This window comes from Castanea sativa, chromosome 5 (assembly GCF_040712315.1).
Source record: "Castanea sativa cultivar Marrone di Chiusa Pesio chromosome 5, ASM4071231v1".
NCBI lineage: Eukaryota > Viridiplantae > Streptophyta > Magnoliopsida > Fagales > Fagaceae > Castanea > Castanea sativa.
This window is the reverse complement of record NC_134017.1, coordinates 75,833,463-75,849,343: the sequence shown is the minus strand read 5'-3', so window position 1 is coordinate 75,849,343 and position 15,881 is coordinate 75,833,463. Positions and strand designations below refer to the sequence as shown.

General features: G+C 32.2%; 1 protein-coding gene across 1 annotated transcript; it reads left to right on the top strand.

Moving 5' to 3' along the window:
• The first annotated feature begins 3,268 nt into the window (after positions 1-3,268).
• LOC142634080 (uncharacterized) lies at positions 3,269-5,462 on the top strand. The gene is made up of 2 exons (XM_075808357.1): positions 3,269-3,903; positions 4,680-5,462. The coding sequence occupies exons 1-2, from the start codon at positions 3,372-3,374 to the stop codon at positions 5,090-5,092; spliced, it is 945 nt and encodes a 314-aa protein (XP_075664472.1). The 5' UTR covers positions 3,269-3,371; the 3' UTR covers positions 5,093-5,462.
• Positions 5,463-15,881: the final 10,419 nt, after the last annotated feature.

Here is a 15,881-nt window from a genome sequence, read left to right as displayed (position 1 = left end):
TCAACTACCAGATATTGTTTTTCAAAAAAAAAAAATAGAACGACCAAATATTGCTAATGAGTAATGACTTACACTATTTTAGTTGTGCAAGTCCATATTATTTTGTGGCTGATAAATCCCTTTTATTGATGGAATCAATAGGATGAGGTGGGCTGAGTGATTATAATCAGTTCCAAAACAGTATAAACTAAAATAATAAGTTTAGGGACTTTCGGCACAATTTTTATTGTAATTTGTTAAAATGTTCGATTATGAATAGTAAGGGGAAAATATGGTAAATTTATGTAAACGTAATTGTTTACTCCTCGCATCGACCACTTCAACAAATTGTGACACAAATTGTTTCTGTATTGAACTTAAAAGCAATCAATCCTCAATTACTATGTTAGTGCAAAGTGTGTCATGTTGTTCCGATTATGTTTGTGTAACATCACCAAGTAATTAAATATAAATTAGTATATGAAATGTCTAATATCTTCTCAACTAATCCTTGAATCTTTGACTAAACAAGAAAGAGAAATTAATTTATTGAATGTCAATTTAATATGAACTAACTATAAACTAATTTCTGAGTCCAAAATTTTCCCTTTGCGTGCAATGGGATCTTACCCCCCTTGTCAATTGGAGGAAGTAATGTGGTTCCCATTGGGTTACTTAGCAGTCATCTATATAATACCGATATCCCCATATTCATTTGTTAATATTGATGATGATGAGGTGTGCTCGTCTCTCTAATACCATATTACAAATTTTAGTGGATTTTCCGACTAAATTATTATTATTTCGTGAATGAATTATTTATAAGTAGTTTAGGCCAACCAAAAAAACAATTATCCCCGTTTTTCAATAAGTGCTAATTGATAAGTAATTACAGCTTACAGGCATAAATTCAATGTATTTACGCATGTTATTCTTAATAGTTGTGTGCTATTTGACTTTGTTTAATATAAAATAAAAATGTATAAGACAATATCTAATGAAATACTAAATGAACTACTAATAAATACTCTTAAGACATCTGTTAATTTTCTTTTCATACTAAATACACCCTTAACTTATATGTATCACTTGTTAACAAAATAAGCCTATAATTCACATTTGAATTTTGAATTTTGTCAGTTTTCAAGCTTAACTTTTGTGAGCTTGGCTTCAAAAAAAAAAAACTTTTGTGAGCTTAAACACAACTTGCATGATAAAAAACTTTTGTGAGCTTAAAACTCGATCTTGGAGCACCTTACCAATCGTTCGGGGTCGTAATCGCCAGTCCCACGACCAAAAAACTCAATTAGAATGGAAGAAAATTAGGGGGGGCCAGAAAAGTCGATACCATTTGAGCAAATCTTTACGCTCAAGGCAGATGGGGCATAGCCAACCTGTAAACACAACCTTTATTTTCCCTTTTCTTTTCTTTTTTTTTTTCTTTCTGAAAGCAGAAAGCTTTTTTTAATGACCAGACCAGTTGTACTACTACTACTCGAGCAAGGTCTATATGGTCGGTCAGTGTGGGTGCTAATTCACCCAAGCTTAATGTTTGTGCACACACGTGCATGCTAGGGTTGAACCCCACCGCAGCAATCACTGGACCAGCGCTTCAGGTTCTTGGTACATCTTCGTGAGTAACGGTCAATTTTTTGACCGTTGAGCACTTGAGTTGTGAGAGAGTGACTCGTTTAAAACTTTTCAATATTGAAAATGTTGCAACCCACTGTGCAATGTTGGATTCTTGCTTGTAAAAGTGGTTTCTCTTTACGTTCTCTAGGAAGATTACAGCAGTATAAAAAACCAACTTGAGAAAGCTTCTCGAGCTTCTTTATGTCTAATCACCCAAATTGGCCCACCAGAATAAAGATTGGAATGTACTAAAAGAACTCAATCAGTTTTTATCCTATAGTGGGTAATGATTCAAATGTTGATGGATTATGAGGTGTGTACTTTGGTATAATTTTTTCCATTGATGCATCCTGCTCAAAAAATAATTGCCCATTAAAAAAGTAAAATTAAAATTAAAATGTATTTATTTCGGTATGTTAACTAGTGTTCTTAAGGCAAATGATAAAAAGAATATAATAAATTCCATTTATATTGGGAAATAATAAACGTTGATATATAAAAGTTAATATATATTTGGACTATTTTTAATTGAAGTGGATCGACTACGTCCGGAATTCTAGCTACCTTAAGAAGGGTTGTTTAGGGGACTTGATAATAAAACCCCCTCTTTTAAAAGATAAAGTAATATTGAGTAGCTATCTTTAAAAGGTGATTTGGCCATGATAGGTTTTACTCACGCTAGTGTCAATAAGTAAAAATAACCAATGATGATCTAACGGAAAAATATGAGCCTTGCTTGTGAGACATTTTAATCATAAAAAATGTTATGTGCATAATCTTATTAATCATGGGACTCTCAAACTATGTTAAATATTATATATATATATATATATATATATATAATTTATTGTGTATTAGCATCCCCTCCTATAGTGATTTGTGAATTCACAATCTCATTAAAATAGATCTAGACTAAATTAAATAGATTAAGAAGATTAGGATATAAGAAAACAAACTAAATAGCTCTTTAAGTGAATAGGTCAAACAAATGAGATTATTTTTTTTTTTTTTTTTGGGAGACAACAATTTTGAGAATTAATTTTTTTTTTCCCGATGCGATGGTTACTCTACAAGTACTTATGAGATGTAGGGGATAAGAGTCTTCACACACATATATACTTAGAATATGTTAGAATAAAATTTCTATCTTGTATAAAAACATTGCGCCCATTTGATCGCATGCCCTATTTATTTCACTTGCCTTAAATAGGTAAGAGTGAAAGTTGATTAACCTTAACAAAAGCCTTAGGATTAGAGTAAAATAATAATAGTACTAGTAAAGTAGTAATGAATAATCCCACTCTCTCGTACGAATTACTAAATATAAGCAATAGTTAATCACATTATCTTTAAACAAATTGCCACTTTCCCCCATCAAAAAAATAAATTGACACTTTTAAAAGTAAGTGGGGGCCAACATGTATATTCTAAAGAGGTAGCATGGAAGCTCCGACACCAACAGGCCACACCCCCACAACACAAGGCTACACCGCCACCCCTACCCCACATCACACATGCAAACTCATCTCTTAATCTCAACCCTCCATTCCTCTCTTCCTCACATCAAACGGCTCACATTCCATCACAAAACCGCGTCCCCTTAACTTTAAGTCAATCAAAGTCTCTCCCACTCTCTCTCTATAAATATTCATTCAAACTCAGCTCCTTAGCCACCACAAACCACCACTCAAAAAAAAAAAGCACACACTTTTTTAAGCTTCAACCTCACTGTAGCTCAAAAAGACATTCTCAGTCTTTAAATGGGTTCGATGATGTTTTCGATGAAGGCTATTTTGATTTCGACAGGGGTTGTTTTTATGGGACTGGGTTTGAAAGCTTCAGTTCCAATGGTGATGGAGTTCTCAACTTCTCACGTGCCTGTCACGTGGGCTTCGCTTCTCTCTTGGCTCAAGCCACCTTATGTCTATGTGATCATCAACGGTATCATCATCACCATCGCCGTCTCTTCGCGCTTCCACCGCCGCCACCACCACAGCAGCAGCTCAGCCGCAGCCTCCTCCGCCGACCCTCACCATGCCTATCCGACGCCTTCTTCGGCGGATATTCCGCCGGAGGACTTTGCCGTTCTGGAGGACTCGACCGTGGTTCCGGAAGTGAAGAATATTGCTGCGGTGGTGGTGGTGAATGAAGAGGAAGAGTACGTGGCTCCGAGTGCCACGTGGACACCGGAGAAGGAGGTGGCGATCTCGTCGGAGTATCTTTCTCCGGCGGAGAAACCTCTGGTTTCTGAAAGGTTCGGTCACCGGAAACCGGCGAGGGCCAGTCCCGAAGGTACTATATATTTACTAATAAATACTATTCTTTTTGTCTTTAATTCTTGTCTCTTAATCATTTGTGTTTTCTTGGAAATTTAAGAGGTCATTTCGTTTTGTTTACTTTCCTATCGGACAAAACAGCTTTCAAATATGCCGTCTTTCACTTCCATATGTTCAGCTACATTTCCAATTTCCACAGTGAAAGAGAAAAACTCTAGAAATATACCTACTTCTTTTTTTTGTCGGAGTGAAAAGGTTGTTTAATTCTACTATTTTCCTTCATGACACTACAACAAAAGAGGGTATGGTGACAGAATTTAGTGAGGGTAAATAATTTCGTGTTATAAATTCGAAAGTCTTAAATTTCGTTAGGTTTAGTGCTTTAGTGTATTAGATCCATAAGTACAATGATATGCGTGATTAAACTTTCCTTATGGTCCAATACATTTAGAATTCTAAATCCAAGTCAAATCCTATCTCGAATGAAATGGTTTGGCCAAAAATAACTCTAACAAAATTTCTTCACTAGAAAAGACTGGTTATAGTACTATACTCAAGTCAAATTCCATCTCGAATGAAATAGTTTAGCCAAAAAAAACTTCAGCAAAATTTCTCATTAGAAAAGACTGGTGAGAGTCGTACAATGAAACATACAGTTGAAATATATATTTTTTTTTTTCAATTATAATTTTATGAAATTGTGTTTTCAAATTCTAATTATAGTAGTGTTACCTTAGTCATGTAATTAATATGGTTAATTGAGATTAGTTTTTTTTCATTTTGATTTTTCAGGTGCAAGAGCATTGAGAGTAGCAAAGCCAAAACGGCACGAGACATTGGAGAACACGTGGAAGGCGATAACGGAAGGGAGAGCAATGCCACTGAGTAGGCACATGAAGAAGTCTGACACGTGGGAGAATCACGGCCGTGATATCCACGTGGACTCGCTGGGTGGCCTTGTGAAGAAATCAGAGACGTTTAAGGATCGTACCAACCTGGCAGCACCGGAGGCGTTGGCTTTGTCCACTGGGCCTGGGCTTGGGCCTGTGAAGCCTGTTCTTCTAAGGAAAGAGCCGTCGCTGAGTCAGGACGAGTTGAATCGGCGAGTGGAGGCTTTTATCAATAAGTTCAATGAGGAAATGAGGCTGCAAAGGCAAGAGTCACTGAATCAGTACATGGAAATGATTAACCGTGGGGCCCATTAACTAACCCATCAGTAAAAATATATATATATATATATATATATATATATATATATATTTTTTTTTTTTTTTTTTTTTTTGGGGGGAAGGAATTTGAAGGAGAAATAGAAAGTTAATTTTGTAAAAAAGGCTTTCTCCATAGGTTAAAGATTGGAGGTTTGTTTTGGTTTTTTTTTTTTTTTTTTTTTGGGCAGGTTAAAGGTTGGGCTTATTGAAAGCTTAAAATGATTATGGTTTTTTTGTTTTGGGAAAGGAAAGGAATTATTATATTTTAATTTGACAGGAAAAGTTTTATGCCTATAAAGGAAGGATGAAACTTAAAACATATTCTTTTATTAAAGTATGAATGAATGATTGATATGGTTGTTTGTTTATTATTATTATTTTTTTTTTAGGGAGTTGTTTATTAATTGTTATTTGTGAAATCATGTGGTTGCAAATTATGTAACGGGTCTTTCTACAATTCCTGTTACTGTCCGACTATCCATTTTATATGCACCAAATACAATAGATAGATGGAGGACTCATGTATTTGCAATTTGATACATGGTGTTTTTTTTTTCAAATAAGAGAGGTCAGTGCAATTTTCCTTGTATAAATAGATTCATACAATTTTCTTAACCAAATATTAAAGAGTATTAAACATATTAAACATATTAACAAAAATATCAAAGGTTTACAAGAGATTTTAATCGTGGATTCCAATTAACTCAATTGGCAAAATCTAAATAAGATATTTGGGATTCAATTTTCACCTACACCAAAAATTGATTGGCGTTTTGGTCCGATAATAATAAGCATCATTAAGAGTGGACACCATAACCGACTACATTAGTTAAATTCTCAATATTTTCCCTCTAATATACAAACAATAAAAACTTATATATATATATATATATATATATATATATTAGTCTATAACATGTGCGATACACGGGAAAGTTTTGCAAATTATATATATATTATATTATAACACATTTAAATTATATGCAATTACAATAATCTCATTTCTCATGTTCAAACTCATGCAATAATAAAAACACTAAATAAGAAATGTTGTATTAAAAAAAAATGACAAAAACCACAAAACCAGAACCAAAAATACAAACTCACTTTTAAGGAAGTCAACTCTTCGAATAAATGGAACTATTAGGACATGTGGCATATGAAGAAACTTTCACTTGTCAAACTATTGAATTCCATTAAGCAAAAACATATTAAGCAAAGAAGTTAACGCTACCAAAACCCAAAATCCAAACCCACTTTTGAGATCTTAACTGGGCAGTGAAGATCCTTTCCGCATTTGATGTTACAAAGATTGCATCTTAATTTATTGAGAGCCGTGAGGTTTTTGTTTATGTGCACAAATACTAAATTTATCTTCTCATAATTATATGATAGTGTTTGTTTCTTTGCTTCATATGTTTTTGCTTAGGCTCCGCTTGGGAGGAGGGAATGGAATGGAATGAAAAGAATATTTTTAGAATATTCTTCACTCCCTCTTGTTTGGGAGTTTTAACGGAGGGAATGAAAAACTGAAAAACCTTAGGGTATGATTGATAACTATTTTTTTCCCTTATTTTCTATTTTCAAAAATAATTTTTTATTTTTTAAACTAAAAAACTTGTTTGGCAATTTAAAATGGATAGAAAACAAAAATTGTTCTCAAAACTCAATTTGTGAAGGAAACTGAAAACATGCAAAAGACTGTTTTCAATGACTAATTTTCAAAAATTAATGAAAATAAGTATTTAATTTAATGAATCTGTGTCATTTAATGAATTAGCATTAAAGTTAAAATCCTAGTAACAGCATATTTTAATATTTTCTATTTTTTTCTTCAAAAAACTATTTTTTTCTTCAAAAAACTATTTTTTTTTAATTTCAACTAATCAAACATGTTTTTTATTTCAAAAATACAAGAAAATTTTTTTTTTCTTTATATTTCCAAAAACAAGTTTTTGAAAATAGAAAACAAAACATGTTACCAAATATAACCTTAGTATGTAAGGTCTGTTTAGGATTTGCTTATTTTGCTAAAACTGAAAATTTTTTGCTGAAAGTACTGTAGATAAAGATAAAAGTTAGCTGAAATATTACAGTAAGACTCATGAATTATACAAAAAAGGGCAGTGAGACCCATGAATAGTAACAAAAATAAACTGAATAGTAAAATAAGTTGACAAAAATAAGTGTTGCCAAATGCACACATAGTAAACATGCCCACAAAGTGAGAATTATATCAAAACTAAAAACCTATACATGAAATCTACCTCAATTTTGGACCCCTAAATTTACCAATAAATAAAGAAGGGAAAAAAAAAAACAAATGTAATGCAAGAATAAATGAATGATATAAGAATTTATATCATTTTAATAATTTTAGTGTACTTCCAGATACAAGTGACCAAATGTAATTCACCTTATTCACCCCTAATAAAAATAAAAGTAGAGAGGTGTTGCAGTTTCTTTTTTGTTGACTGTAAATTCTAGGTATTTCTAATTTAGAAAGGTATATGTTTTAAACAATGCTTATCTCGAATTCATGGTAAATGCTAAATGGCCTACTATTAAAGACAAAATCTTCCTCTTTGCCTTAATCAAAACTGATATTTTAATTTGAAACCAAAGCTCGTCAATAAAAGAACTACATCTACAAAGAATTAATGTTTTCAAGCAAATCTGTCAATCGCACTTTAGATGATCTACCTTTTAAATTTTTTTCCCCTTCTAATAATACCATGACCAACTCTCACATGTTGTAGAAAACTAATCAATTAATTGTTAACATGCACCAACTATTAGAACAACTAGATGATATTCCGTGCAATGCGCAGACTACTTTACAATTCCATTTAAAATTATTTTTATGTATATTAAAATTTATAATACTTAATACTTATTTTGTTGTATAATATTTATGTTTGCCCACAATATTGTTAAATACTTTGAAACTTGATTTTTTTTAATTCATAATCTATTATAAAAAAATTGTATAATATTGTAAGATTATAATATATTATAATATTTACCGTTAAAAGTAGATTTTATTTTTCAAAGTGATTAAATGTTTTCAAAATCTACAAATAAGAATTCAAAATATAAAATACTTTTATATCCTAAAATTACATAAATTTAAGTAACTCACCAAACACTTTCTCAATCACTCTATTTTCACAACAAAATATGGAGACCTTGATCATAAACACCCAATTAATTATCTAAATGGAATTCAAAAAATCATTTGTAAGTATCAACATAAAGAGAACGTGATTAAATAAAGAGAAATTTGGTAAAAACACTTTCATTTAACAAAATTCAATTGACTTTAGTTGGACTTTTGTATCCTTTTAAAAAAAGCGAAAAATACTTTTAAGTCACCATCGATTTTTGTTTTTACCACTATAGCTACATACAAAGAAACCTAAAAATTATCAATTCTAACACAAAATTTTATATATATATATATATATATATATATATATAAAAGATAACTTCATAAATAATCAATTAGAATGTTTCTTTTTCTTTAGTTCTAAAATAAAATACATTTATAACTTTCCCAAACCAAAATCTTAAACACTCAAAGACTCCAAGCGAATTACAACCTTCACAAAATCTACAATGTCTGACTTTAACATCAAAACCGTAAGCTACCGTCATTGATTAAAAAATGCAAGCTCCCTTCCTTGGTCATAACCTACTCATACGGGTTACAATCAAATGATATTGCAACGTTGAAGTTATGTAGGTGTCATTGAAATGTTGAAGCTAAATGACATCATTTTTTTCTAAGTGTATTTGAGATAGGATGATATGAAATGCTATGGACATGTGTATGTAAAGGAGTAAAAGTGAAAATGATAAATGGAAATGCAAAGAGTTTTTGTGTGTGTGAGAGTCAGAAGGTCTTGAAACATTGAACCAAATAAAATAAATAGTAGTATTAAAACATTGAATACAAAATGTAACAAAAATTAGTCTTGAAACATTGAACCAATGGGAAATAAAGAGTTTGTGTGAGAGTTGGAAGGTCTTGAAACATTAAACCAAATAAAATAAATAGTAGTCTTAAAACATTGAATACAAAATGTAACAAAAATTAGTCTTGAAATATTGAACCAATGGGAAATAAAGAGTCTCCACTTTTAAATTTGTTCTTATCTCTAATTGGCTTAAGGGTATCTCAATTCTCTTCATAGAGTACGTCACATGGCAGAACCTCATGCTCTCTCGCATTAGGTCTTTGCTTTTATATATATATTGATTATTAGTCCAATCATAACACAACCAAATATCAAAAATGGTATCAACAGTTTAAAGTAAAAAAAAAAAATTAGAAAGACAATCATTAGCAATTAGTCAAGTTCCACAGCCATGTATATGTGGTCATGTGTTGATAATGGATCATCAGTATGAAGGAAACTGCATTTTAAATTATAATCAGCCATGAATTAGCAAGTTCTAAGACAATGTTAAAAATATATTTTGTTTTTTGCAACTTATGAAGTGCAATTCATGAACTTAAGGTTTTTGACCTTTACAATGAGTTAGATCAAGACAACCCCATGCATTGTCTTCAAGAAATGGACCAACACCCAAAATTGTACTCTGCAACAAATACAGTAGGCTAGACATGTAGTTTACATCCAGTAATCCCATATCCACCATTTCTTTATGTTCTCTGTGGGAGGACACAATCAAATAAGAAGTAATAGAAATGATTTTGCCCAATTATAAAAGAAAAGACACTAATTAAATTATACCTCTTGACAGGACAAAGCCACCCAAAGCAAATAGCATGACCAGTGCAAATGATCCAAATGTGTTGGCAAGAATCAGGTCCCCCCTACCAATTGCCCCAATAAAGCGAAATAATGCATAAGCCATCTAGTTAAGAAGTAAAAGCAGAAGGTACTGCCTAAAAAACCTTAAATATGAACATGAGAAAATATATAATTTGAAATAGAAAAAGAAAAAAAAAAAGAAAAAGTGAAACATATCTTTGTATGTTGACAAAAAAGTAGCATGATTTTATTTATTTATTCTATCTTTTACCTTCCAGCACTTGGATCAAAGCCAATGACATAGTAAGTGATGAATACCCGTACAGCAACTTCTACAAACGTGATTGGAATCTTGATGATCCATGCAGGGAGAGAATATGTGTAACGACCCAAGGAAAAGCGCTAACCACATCTGCACTATACCTCAAAATGACTAGTCACTATTGAGACTTCTTGCAATTGTTAATAAAGCCCAGATCTACCCAATAAATACTCAATGTGGGACTCATCACACACCCACACACATCACACAATCAATCAAATTAGGGCATCACAATTTCCCCCACTTAAATCTCTAACGTCCTCGTTAGGGCTCGCTTTGTGGGGTAGTGTCTCCGAGCCCACACGGGGTTATTAAACCTGGCTCTGATACCATGTGTAACAACCCAGGGACGGAACCAGGATTTGAACTTGGGGGGCAAAGCTTAAAACAATTTTTTTATATATATAAAAATAAAAACTAACACCTATTTCATATTCAATAAAATACTACATATAAAATAAATGTTTTTTAAACATTTGATATTATAAAAATGTCGACAAAGTATAACATATAAAATAAGTGTTTTTTAAACATTTCAACATATTTATTAAAATAAAACTCGACGCTCTTTTAAGTCTCAAAAGTCGTCTATGATTGATTCTGTACCAAATTTTGCAACAATCTCCTTCTCAATGTACAAAATCATAGAATTTATTAGAAAATCATCTTTCATTATTTTCATATTTCATAGTTCTATACACCAACTAAAAAAAAGGAACTTCTCAACAAAAAAAAAAAAATCTAAAACCAAAATAATCACAAGTTCATATATATATATATGATACCATAAAGGGGGAAGGACAACAGCGCAGAAGGCGGAAGCACAACAGATAACAGATATATAGAATAATTCAAAGTAAATGATAATTGAAAGTAAGGCGGTAGAACCAGCCAAGCAGTTGTACATCAAAATAATTGAAAGTCAGGTGGTAGAACCAGCCAAGCAATTGTATATCAAAATAATTCAAAGTATTGAAAACAGAAGTGTTTATTGAATGTACATCAAACACTTACAGTAGTAGTAGTAGTAGTAGTAGTAGTAGCAACAAGATTACAATAATCAACAGGTTGGTTAAACAGTACAAGGCTTGAAAGCTAGTCCTGGTTCCTAATTACAAGTTTTGTGTATCAATGAGATATTTTGATCTAAGGAAGTCCTAGAGAGAGTTCTAAGGGAAATCCTAAAAAAGATTCTGAGTTTTACAATAAGGGACAACCTCCCTTATATAGGTAAATAAATCAGTGAATAGTACAAAGTGAATAGTATTTTACTATTCATATCAGGACCCGTGAGGGGCATTAGCAACGCAATATCTGGAAGGAATCAGGTCAGCTTTTGAGACCGAAATCAGTTTGGCATATTGTGCCCAAAGTATCAGCAATTATGGAAGTAGCAGGTAAATAGCTTTATCTTTGGAAAAAGCTTCATCTTGGAAAGTCAATAATAGAGGAAAGCTGCAACAATGTTGTAATGTAGTAGTGGTACCAAAATGCGGTCAACAAAGGAATCATGGAAGCAGCAGTAAATGTTTTTACTCTTGAGTGACTATTATAGGCCAGAGGTGAATCAGGTAGAGTATTTTTCATCAGGTTCCCATTCAGGACAGGGATCCCATGGTGGATTATTATTGCATTCATATTCATGATAAGTTGAATATTGGTTACAGAAACCACAATACATCAATGGTTCATAAACAAGATCTCTTGTGAGAAATATTCTTGGATCATCATGTTCTGCCCATTGTAAATGTCGGACTGCAGAAGCATAAGGTTTATTAACAAAAACAGAAATTTTGTCTGTACAACCAAAGAAATGGTAGTCTTTCCATAACTCTTCGGAGACATCAAGAATTCTATTATTAAAGTAACTTCTCCAGCATTCAGCAAGAGCATAAGGATGTTTATGTGAAACATAAGTATTTCCTTCATACCACTGTCCTTGGTGAGTATATCCATTAATGAGAATAAGATGCTTGGAAGGGTGAACATTCATCCAATTATTCTTTTCCCATTTGGGCAAAGTACTCCAACATCGGATGGAAACATAAGGAGTTATTGCAACATCTGCAACAGCTCTTTGGATTATATCAGGAAATTGGTTAATTTGATCGTAACTCGTCAATTTGATGAGTCTTACAAAACCAAATTCGAACATTTAAGAAAGCCAGAAAGGATCATTATCAGAACCATCTTCATAATTAATCAAAAGGCCAGGAAAATGACGGGTTTTTTCATGTACTCTAAGATTGCTCCCAAAGTATTTTCCCCATTTCTTTTTCATGTAGCCTTTATTGGGGCCATCAGGTTCAACTATGGTAGGAGCAATTGAAACAAGGGTTTTGAAATGTTTTAACCAAAGATCAAGATCTTTAGTCATAACCTTGCTTTCAAAAATACAAGATTGTACTTCTGGAGGCAAGTTGGCAATAGCACTTTTAAGCAAAGATTGGTTTTTAGACTCAATCTAGCAATATCAATACCCATTATAGTCTTTCTATCCATTGAATGGATTTCTTCTTTGCCAAAGAGTTGACTAATCAGGTCTGATTCATCATAATAGTAGCATCTTCTTGGCGTAAAATGTCAGAATAAAATTCTAACTTTTTAGCACCATGTTCGGGAACCCAGTGACATAAAGGAGGGGAAATAGCTTTTTGCAATCTGAAGAGGGTTCTTAATTGCTGCTCGGTTTGGTTCAACAAAAAATAGGTTTTGGGAGTATTGTTTTTTAACATATTGGGAGGCATTGAGTTTTCTTGGGTAAACAGTTCAGACAGGTTGGTTAACAGGGGTTAAAGCATAAGGGTCATAGGTAGAAACCAAAACAGAGGAATAATTAGGCTTAGGGATTGATCCTAATGTGGTAAAATGGTTAGCAATGTCTCCTGGGGAGACAGGTTCTCGTTTAACAATTTGGTCGTGTGTGGCCGCAGGACTTTTATCTTTGGATCCTCTACTTGCCATTGTGGTACTGCAGGAATTCACGAGTGAGAAAATCAGGAATAGAATTTTGTGAACCTTTAATATATTCAATATCAAAATAAAAAACGCTTAAAATAGCTTGCCATCTTGCAAAAATATGTTTGGAAGCAATATTCTCAACATCTTTTTCAATAACGTATTTAGCACTTTTACAATCAATTCTTAATAAAAATTTTTGGTTTAACAAATCACTTTGAAATTTTGAAATGCATAGTACTATAGATAAAATTTCTTTCTTTATAGTGCTATAGTTTAATTGTGCCGCATTCCAAACACCAAAGTAGAAGCGAACAATTTGCTCAGAAGAATCAGGTGAAACTCTTTCTTTTAGAATGCCCCCATAACCAATGTCTAAGGCATCAGTTTCAATAATTTTGAAGGTATTAACAGTTGGGATACCAAGACAGGGCAAAGTTTTAACATGGGATTTGATCTGTTTAACAAGAGAAGTATGAATATCAGACCAAGGAGGAGGATTACTTTGTAACCGATCAAAGAGTGGCTTACATTGTTTTCTCAGATTCTTGTAAAAATCAGCAACATAATTTAAGGATCCAAGAAATCTTTGAAGTTGAGTTTTATCAATAATTTCATCAAGAAATTTATCAGCATTTGACGTGATCCTGCTGGAAAAACTATGTTGATTCAATGTTCCACCCCTGATGCTAAGATCCAAGTCCCTAAAATGATTCAATGGCAAAATATTACTCTTCCCAAAGAATGGACTTTGGAACAAGTTGCACCACCGGTTAAACCTGTTTTTGATGAACTTGATCTTACTAAAATTGCACAGTATATAGATGGAACTGTTAAAATATTCTTTGATGATACCAAATGTTTTCCTACTAACAAACCTTTAAGAATCAATGAATGAAGAAAGTCCTTTGCTAGATCTGAAAGTTTTGTTAAAAGAAATTCTGATGTTGATGAATTTTTGAAAAAGAATTTTGAACCACTTGATTTAAAGCTAAAAGGAGTTGCTAGCAACAATTCCCAGGTTAGCAATACTTATTATTCAACTAAACTTGAGTTTCTCTCAAAAGATGATCAAGAAGAAGAAGAAGAAGATGCAAAATCTGAGGCTCCTTCTGGATCTGATTTTCCACCTATTGAACCTCCTCCTCCTTTCAAACATCTGTATGTGATAAATTTGATGGATATGGATTTTGAAACCCCTGCTTTTCAAATTGATATAGTTGCTTTAAGTAATGAATTCTTTTCTAAAGCAAACTGTGATAAAAGAAAGTATTACCAAAGTACTTTTGCTCAGTCTGAAAAAGACAGAATCAAAAGGAAATGGAGAGAAAAAATGAATTTGTTAAAACAGTATATTTTGTTTTTTTACTATCTTGAGAATTATTTTGTTTCAAGAAATGAGGTTCATACCAATTACTTGAACGTAATAAAAAAAATCTGCTTTTGTTAAACATGATAAAACTGTTGTTAAATCCAGTCATCCACCCCTTGAAATTGTTTGATTACTTGCAAAAATGAAAAAGAAAGCACTGAGGTGAAAACCTCCCCTTTCAAAATTGCTGATGATAAAACTCCTGTTTTTTCCATTATTGAACAAAACAATTTTACTAATGAATCTTTGCATATTATTGGTCAACAGCTTGACCGTATTGAAGAAAAAATTATTAAAAAACCTGCTTTTTCAAAGCCTAAGAAACCTTTGATTGATTTACCCAGTCAAAGAAAAAATATTGATTTTAAAACTTCTCAGAGTAAGACTTTTGATTTAGTTAATTCCCAAGGATCAACTGTTGAAAAGATTGAAAAAATGTTTGCTGATTTAAAAGTTAAAACCGAGCAAACTTCTACTTCTAGAAGCGTTGCTTGTGCTATTTCAAGAAATGAGAAAGAAATTGTTTCTGATGACGACACAAATTCTAACTCATTATCTTCTGATTCTTTAAAAAATAATTTTGATGATGGTATAAGTTTACCAGAAATTAAAAGATTTGTTGGAAAACCTAATCCCACGTCTTTTACAAAAAATTGGTATTCTAAACCCATTCCTCCTGATGTACAATTTGAAGAAAGATCTTCTCAAACTCAATTTTCTGTTTCTACTGATAAACTTTATGAATGAAATATTGATGGTTTGTCCGAACAAGAAATTATTAACAAAATGGCTCACATGTCTATGGTTGGTATTGCATACATAAATAACCATGACAATCTTGATCATCATAATATTGTTGATTTGCTTGCATCTGGTTTTACTGGTTGTCTTCGAGGATGGTGGGATTCACATCTCATAGAAGAATCTAGAGAATCTATTAAACATGCTATTAAAAGAGATACTGATGGTATGCCCATTTTTTATGAAAATATTAACCGTGGTGTTCCTAATAGTGTCAATACTTTGGTTTACACCATTCTTAAACATTTTGTTGGTACTCCATCTAATATTTCAGCTCGAATTTCTGATTATTTGAATAATTTGAGATGTCCTACTATGTCTAATTACAGATAGTACTAAGATGTATTTACTTCCAGAGTCATGCTCAGAAAAGAGTCTACGAAGCCTTATTGGAAAGAGAGGTTTATTGACGGACTACCTCCTATCTTTGCTCATAAGGTAAAAAATGAATTAATTGGTAAAAATGATTCTATTGATTTTGATAATTTAACTTATGGTGATATTTTCAACACTATTAAAAACTTGGAATTAATATGTGCAATGATGAAAAAT

Bases quoted from the DNA above. Each gene is read 5' to 3' on its own strand.
- LOC142634080 (XM_075808357.1), top strand. From the start codon at position 3,372: ATGGGTTCGATGATGTTTTCGATGAAGGCTATTTTGATTTCGACAGGG. The intron at 3,904-4,679 runs GTACTATATATT...TTGATTTTTCAG, and splicing joins GGCGAGGGCCAGTCCCGAAG to GTGCAAGAGCATTGAGAGTA.